This window comes from Pteropus vampyrus, unplaced genomic scaffold, assembly GCF_000151845.1.
Source record: "Pteropus vampyrus isolate Shadow unplaced genomic scaffold, Pvam_2.0 Scaffold38, whole genome shotgun sequence".
NCBI lineage: Eukaryota > Metazoa > Chordata > Mammalia > Chiroptera > Pteropodidae > Pteropus > Pteropus vampyrus.
The window spans coordinates 2,950,571-2,958,462 of NW_011888819.1; the positions used below are offsets into that span (position 1 = coordinate 2,950,571).

The 7,892-nt window shown below is 40.1% G+C and overlaps 1 protein-coding gene across 3 annotated transcripts in view; it reads left to right on the forward strand.

Moving 5' to 3' along the window:
• The window catches only part of ADAMTS5 (ADAM metallopeptidase with thrombospondin type 1 motif 5), a 41,496-nt gene that overhangs the window by 29,757 nt on the left and 3,847 nt on the right, over positions 1-7,892 (forward strand). For all 3 annotated transcript variants that reach the window (XM_011358206.2, XM_011358207.2, XM_023529516.1), the window contains 4 exons: positions 2,527-2,810; positions 4,217-4,400; positions 4,766-4,941; positions 6,541-6,716. In XM_011358206.2, the coding sequence (XP_011356508.1) occupies positions 2,527-2,810; positions 4,217-4,400; positions 4,766-4,941; positions 6,541-6,716 (820 nt within the window). The remainder of the gene's footprint in view (positions 1-2,526; positions 2,811-4,216; positions 4,401-4,765; positions 4,942-6,540; positions 6,717-7,892) is intronic.

A 7,892-nucleotide genomic window follows, 5' to 3' on the forward strand; every position in this document is an offset into this window, starting at 1 on the left:
TTAAAATAAAGGAAAAGGTCATCTCCAGGTGACTTCTGAGGGAAAACCATACAACCGGAATATCATATTTTTAATAGCAAAGCAAATGTGTTACTCTTTTTTAAAACATACTGTGGTATTAAGTTGCATAAAGAGATGCCACCTCTTGAAGTCTCCCTTTTCATAAGCTGATTTCAAATCATTTGTGTTATACATTTCTTTTCCCTCATCATCTACTATTAAGGTAGAAAGGATGTTGGTGGTTACGCATCCATGGAGAGAGATGGTGACTTGTGGCTGGAGATTAACCAGGTATACCCATTCCACAAGCACCCACACGTGGAAAGACTTCCCAGCTAATATTTAGTTCCCCAGTCTTATGATCTGTGCTTTTTAGTAGAATAAAAAAAGTTTTCTTAAAAGAGCACTTCTGAAGAATTGGAAAGCATTCTCGGTGTCTCGGAGATTCCTTGACAGTCTTCTAACATCAGCAGTCCGTTGAGTGTTCCCTTGTTTACATGATGCTCTTTTTTATGGGGTTCTGAATTGCCTAATCTTACTCTGTCTTCCAAACAAAGCTTAGTGAGGTTTTACTATCATTCTTTGCTATTGACTTGATGTTGATGTTTTTCTTTTAACTTGATGTTTCTTTTAACAAAGTTCTCTTTGGCTGGATACTTATTTTTAATGCTTTTTCTGGCTTGCCTTAAGAAGCTTTACCTCTTCAAACGTTCTGGCTCAGAATTTAAATAGGAACTTTGCTCTTTATTCATTTTCATATAATGCCTTCATCACAGATTGACAAATTCTAAGGTATTCACTTTGAAGAAAACTTGAATGTAGTAATTGTAAAGACATTTGCATCATTGTTAACTACGTTGGGCGTAGTAGTAACTGTCTTTGTTTCATATTTTTCTGGTCGCCTCATATCTTTGTTAGGTAATCTTACTCTTACAGCATCACAGTGAGAAAAGAAACATTCACAGAGCTTGAAAATAAATTAGGGAGAGGTTAACAAACTTGGCCAAGAACACTCAGCTATTTAGTGTTTTGCCAGAATTAGACTTGAGACCAGGTGTTTCTACTATTTGGCACGATATCCACCATTTAAAGGATCACTACAGACACTTGCCTTTCAGCAAAAAAAAAAAAAAAACAAGAAATCTACCCACATGCTAGCAGAGTCGAGATGGTATATGATGAGGAGGGCAGGCTCTGAGCACAAAACCTAATAGCTTTGTGACCTTGGGTTAACGATGTCTCTTTATGTTCCTCAGTTTCCTGTGTTTCAGTTTCCTGTAAAATTAAGAAAACAATCGGATCTGCTTTGTGGCGTTCTTGTGAGGATGTAATAAGCCAGTACATTTAAAGAACTGAGAATAGCACAAATGTGTAACAAATATTTGTTATTTAAACACTATTAATAATCAGTAGGTAAATCCTAAAATCGAGTAAAAACACACAGAAACTGAAAATTTACGACCTTAACTCACTGAGCAGGTATCCTTAAGGAAGGTTTTTACGGGGAGGTGAGGCACGTTTAAGCTTCTGAATTGGCATCATCCATGTGGGTGCCGGCTTCTGTTGATTCCCACATCCCTACACACTCCCCATTCCACCCTGCAATGAGAGCATCAACGTGCTGGTGGCAGACACATTCCAAATACCCAGCAAATACTCATTGCATTATGTAACTGACACAAAGGAAAGAGAAAGGAGGACTACAGAGATGGGCCGTGGCCCAGATTACCAAAGATTATTTATTTTCTTCTCGCATTGCTCCTTTATTCGGTGACTCTTAAAAGCTCTTTATTAAAATTCTTATCAGTCTGAGAGAAATACTTTATTTAGTTTCTTTCCTTCACTTTATAGGAAGAACTTAAATTAAGGGTGGGTCAAGGTCATTGTTCTGTTTTCCCAATATCTAGTAATTTTGTGAGGACATCGTAGGTGCTAACCAGATATAGCAGGCATAATACCAAGTTATCATTGTTTTGAGTGAGTGCAAGAATGAATGAGGTGTCACCTTGTTTATTATTCATGGAATTAATAGAAAGGGGACATGGCAGGCACATGAAGAAGAGGCAAGTTGGAAATGGAGAGTGAGATATATATAAATAGAGCACCAAGGACAAACTCTGTCAATGTTGTAAATATTATTATTATTATTTGTCGTTGTTGTTATGTCCATTATCTTATTTCCTCTAGGTCTGTCTCAATTTTTTTTTTTTTTTTTAGTCTCTCAGCACAATGGCTATTTTTACAACTAATCGTTATAAAACATTTTTATTTACTCGTACCAGTGCCATTATTATAGATAACCCAGAGCCCACCACGCGCTGAAAATCCTGGAGGAAGTTGGGTATTGGTGAGCACAAGGAGGCACCCAGCCTCGTCACCCACAGAGCCCCTCCCCCGAGCTTCGCACTGGCACCTGTGGGTGCCGCAGGCTTCGACACCAGCTGGAGTCTTTCATTTTTAGATCCATGATTTCAGCGGTTTGAAGTCTAAACACAGAACAGTGATCAACCTTGTTTTTTCTTTTAGGTAACTGTTTGCTAGACCTACCTCGCAAACAGATCCTGGGCCCTGAAGAACTCCCAGGACAGACCTATGATGCCACCCAGCAGTGCAACCTGACATTCGGGCCTGAGTACTCGGTGTGTCCTGGCATGGACGTCTGCGCCCGCCTGTGGTGTGCTGTGGTGCGCCAGGGCCAGATGGTGTGTCTCACCAAGAAGCTGCCAGCTGTGGAAGGGACACCATGTGGGAAAGGGAGGATTTGCCTGCAGGGCAAGTGTGTGGACAAAACCAAGAAAAAATATTATTCAGTAAGTGATTTCCTTGTCACGCAATGCCTGGAAACCCAAGACCTGAAGTACATTCCTGTGACATGTGTGGGGACTGTCACCAAAAGGCTTTATTTCCTAGTTAAAATATTTTTTCTTGGGAGATCTTTTTACGGCTCCCTCCTTTCAGCACAGGAGTCATTCCCAGTCGTCAGGAGTCGAGGACATGGAGATCGTAGGTGCTCAGATTCTGTCTCCTTGAGACCCCGAGTAGGGCTCACTTTTTGGAACTTTATTTTCGAACTTCTCTTACTAAGGTTACCAGAATACATTTATTTAAATTCAGTGAGTAAATAGCAGTAGAACTGACACATGGTCCTCATGCATACTGGGAAAGCTCCAAAACAGTCATGTTTTCCCCCTCACAGCAAGTTCCTCTAACTTTAGAAGCTCCAGTAACCTACGCCTGCTCCAAGGAAACATCTCCGCCCTCCCCATATAGTCCACTCTCAGGTCAGCGACTGTCACCTCAATGTTAAGGCCCAAGCAAAGCATCCATTCACTCTCACGAGATTTCCAAAGTCCCTAGAAAAGTGTTGCCATACACTTGTTTCTTCTGTCTTTCGAGACTGTCACACAGCCAAGCCTTCTCAGACACCCGACACAGGCAGTCAGACCTCCTTCAGGCATTCCCTCAGCAACGGAGTCTACAGCATCCTTCCTTTTGGAGTCTCTCAGCTTCCTGTTGCAGTGTTTCTGGAGTAATAAACCTGGGGTACCACCTCAGGGCTCCTCGCTTCCTGCAGTGTGCACGTGGCCTGGGTGTACCTAAGTATCTGTCACATTTCCTCTCGGGGGGGGGGGGCCGGATAGGGAAGTGACACTCTTATCTAATTAGATGTCAAGCCAAACCCAGGTCGAATAGGTTTATGCATGTGGCAGAGAGTCTGTCACAGGCAGGATGTATGATGTCAACAAAGGCACTGTAGATCCTCAGGGCTAAGGAGGGAGAAAAGATCCAAGCACGATCCACTAATGTCCAGTGCCATGCAAAACCTTCAGCGTCATACATTTTGTTAAAGATGTAAGATCAGAGTAGACAAAACATTAACTATGGTTCAGTGCTTATTAACAGAAATGTACAATATCAGAAGAGAATTCGAAGTGGCCCAGAGACACCAGAAGGTAACTCTTGCAGAGCGCTACGTCCTTAAGGTGAAGCGCTCAGAACCTCAGTGAGGGGATGGGGCGTGGGAAGCAGAAGAGACAAATTGCCTAGACCTGGAAACACATTGTAATTACAGACCATTCAATACCTTTGACCATGTTAAACTCAACTCTACCTGGGATGGAGTTTCTGCTGTCATTGAATGCAAGTGATTTCCTAATGCACATTTTGAATGTTTTCCTCCCTTCTAAGTTAAAATATCTTTTATTTTCTATTTCAGACATCAAGTCACGGCAACTGGGGGTCCTGGGGGTCCTGGGGCCAGTGTTCCCGCTCCTGTGGGGGAGGAGTGCAGTTCGCTTATCGACACTGCAATAACCCAGCACCCAGAAACAGTGGCCGCTACTGCACGGGAAAGAGGGCCATCTACCGGTCTTGCAGTGTCGCGCCCTGTCCGGCCAACGGTACGCTGCTCCCAGGGGTCAGCAACCACCACACATCCCGTGTAATTTGCATTCCAGCAGTAATAAATAGGAGAGGCTAGAGAACTAGCCTATCAATCCGGAACCGCACGGTTCCGCCAGCATGCAAATCAGTAACAAATACATGAGTGGATTTAAATTATTACCATAAATAATTTAGTATTCAAGGAGTCGAAAGAAAATAACTGCTATTTTCAACTCTGTGTAGAGATAAAATCTTTCAACACTCGTGTGTAGAGAGGCTCTGAAAGAAAGTTAACATCTTCTTAAAAATAATTATTTAAATGCACAAGAATTTATGTAAGTTGTAGAACAGTAGAGTAATAATGTGACGTGTTCGTTCTTAGGTAAATCTTTTCGTCACGAGCAATGTGAGGCCAAAAATGGATATCAGTCTGACGCGAAAGGAGTCAAGACATTTGTGGAATGGGTTCCCAAATATGCCGGCGTCCTACCGGGGGACGTGTGCAAACTGACCTGCAGAGCTAAGGGCACCGGCTACTACGTGGTGTTTTCTCCAAAGGTAACTGCTCACCTACTGTCCAGAAGCAGTAGGCGTCCTCGGTGGAAAGCATTTGGTGGAATGGAGTCTGCAGATACTCAATGTAAACAGTCATTATTTGGGGGGATGGCTCAATTTTGAAGGGTTATATTTTCATCTCTATAATTACTATATTTTCAAACATTAATAAAATAAATAGAATGCATAAAATTCTTTTGTGAACAGAACAAAGGTTTTAAAAACTATTTTTTAAAGTATGATCTCCCTCTCTGTCAAGGAAGGCGAAGTGTGATCTTAACTTCAAAATAGCCATAAAAACAGCTAGTATTTCCTAGGCACATCTATAAAGGGGACTGTAAAGCAAAAAATCTTTCTATTTTTCTATCATTTAGTCAAGAATTCCTTTGGTGACTCATGAAGATAGACTTCGCGATCATCATCTTTGACCTAGACTTTTAAATACCTTGCACCCTTAGTATGAATCAATGTCTCTCTAGCTGTATACGTTATATGTGTGTGAAATTATGCCTTATTTTTCACAAAATATTTTTTAAATTATTGTGGTTTTATTTCTCACAGTTAATGTCATGCAGCAATTTAAAATACTGTTTACCTAATTTGCAAACAGGTGCTACATTTTAAACCATCTCTGTAACTGGCCTACAGATATTTATAACATTATTGAAAACTAAATTACTGTCCAACTAATATAATTTTTTAAATAATTTATTTTTATTACAAAATAATACATTTTATTTTAAATATTACAGAGAAATAGAAACAGAAACATCACCTGGGAATATAACTATCTGGCACGCTATTAACCTGTCGAAGTGTACCCTACTTCAATTTACACACACATACACATACATACACACATATATGAAGAATTTTGCATACATGCAAATATAAAATATGTCTCTTTGTATATATGACATGTTATATACACTCATATGCACAAACCACAAATAATCCATATATATTATTTTATAACTAGCTTCATAAGTACATAATAATCCTTTTATCTAAACATATTTAGTTTTTTCCACTAAATACTTCTCCCTAACTTCTCCAGACTCTTTTTCCTACACTAACCTGTCTTGATTTCAGCATCTGACAGTTTGACGCAATAGGGAGGGCTTTTCGACCATTACGAGGTTTTGAATGTCAGGTGTAGATTTTCAGATTTATTGCTATAATAACAGTTATGCAACAAAGAAATATCTCTGTGCTCTTGAGCCTGCTCTCGTTCTGCCACACGCTGAGTGAGAAGAATGCTTCTATCAGTGTAAAAAAGCGAGACTATCCAATGGGGACATGTTACACATACAGAAATGGAGATGAGTACTTGGGTCCTCCAAACACATTCGGAATTAAGCTCAAGAGAGAAAGTGCATAACCCAGATTTGTCCCAGATCTTATTTCTGCCGCTATGTCAAGGATTCTTCAGTTAGATACTCTTGGAAACTATAGGGGTTTTTTTGTTCTTTGTTTATTTTTCAATGTACTATCTATTCCAATCAAACTCAAAACTCACAAATTAGAACTTGCTTTTTTAACTAAGAAATTAAGTGCCTGGGCACGATTATTTCCCACCACTGATGTGTTTCTCATATTCAGGTGACCGATGGAACCGAATGTAGGCCGTACAGTAATTCCGTCTGCGTCCGGGGGAAGTGTGTGCGGACTGGCTGTGATGGCATCATTGGCTCAAAGCTGCAGTATGACAAGTGTGGAGTCTGTGGAGGAGACAACTCCAGTTGTACCAAGATTATCGGTACCTTCAATAAAAAAAGGTAATGTGATAAAGCAATTGCTTGAGCATGGACTGAACGAAGCTTTAGACTGTTGCAAAGTTGATAAAGGAAGACTCACGTTACGTCATAGGCTGTCTGTGGGAGGGGGCTTCGCAGAGCTCCGGTGACACATTATAAATATGAGAAGGAGGGGAGAGGAGGCAAAAGCTCTGGCTGCCAAGTGGAAACTTCACGGCGCCTCTGAAAGCCGGTAAACTGGTGGCTGTGATGTCAAAGTCTCGCAGTATGAAAACTGAAAAAAAAAGTCAGTGCCCTCTCGTTTTAGCAGTATTTGCATCTTTCTTGAAACATAATTTAGGAAAGGAGGGCTTGTTTCCTTCCTAACTACTTTTTTTTTTAACGAATTCTCATGGGGCTATATTTTTCCTGAGAAAACATCTCTCGTTGCAAAATTTGAGTTAATTGCCATGGTATAGACAACAATTCTGTTTTAACTATCCCAGTTTAAAGGTGCTCTATAAAGAATAGTATCTATTTCTTGCTTCTTCTCATGGTCCTTGATTATACTTTTGCTTTGAACATTTAAGTTTATAAGGTCCCAATTTCTGGCATAAAATATTATGCTATCGGCAAGGATGGCTGAGCCAGCTAAAGAGTCTGCTGGATGCACTGTTGTTTTTCTTCTTCACCAGACCACTTTTATGCTGAGTGCGCTGGCCAAGCACACCTGTAGTCCTGATGTCCTGTGTTATCTTTAACTGGAGAGTAATAGGTAAACCGTGTTAACAGGAAAGTTTTATTAAAACAATTACAAACCATGTTAATATAAAAAAAACTATCTTCGATGTGATAAAAAAAATTGTATGGCTTTAGAATTTATTCTGAATTAAAATATGTATTGCTGATCCTATTTGCTAGTGACATAATCATTATTCATCTAATCGTGTGGGGCCATCTAGGTCACAAGCCTACAAATTCAATTATAATCTGCATTTTTATTTTTTTCAAAGGTGCAAGTCACCCTAGAAATGATCAAGTCTAAGCTTTTGTTTCACAAGTGAGTGAATGGGAACTGTGAATGTTTAGGACTTACCCAATTTTACATGGCTGGTAAAAGCCAGAGTAAAGGACAGTATATAAGAGTCAGGAGGCCCATTTTTAAAGCCTAGCCCTGCCATTATATTAGCTCTGGAGTGAATTTGTTCAAACGCTTTA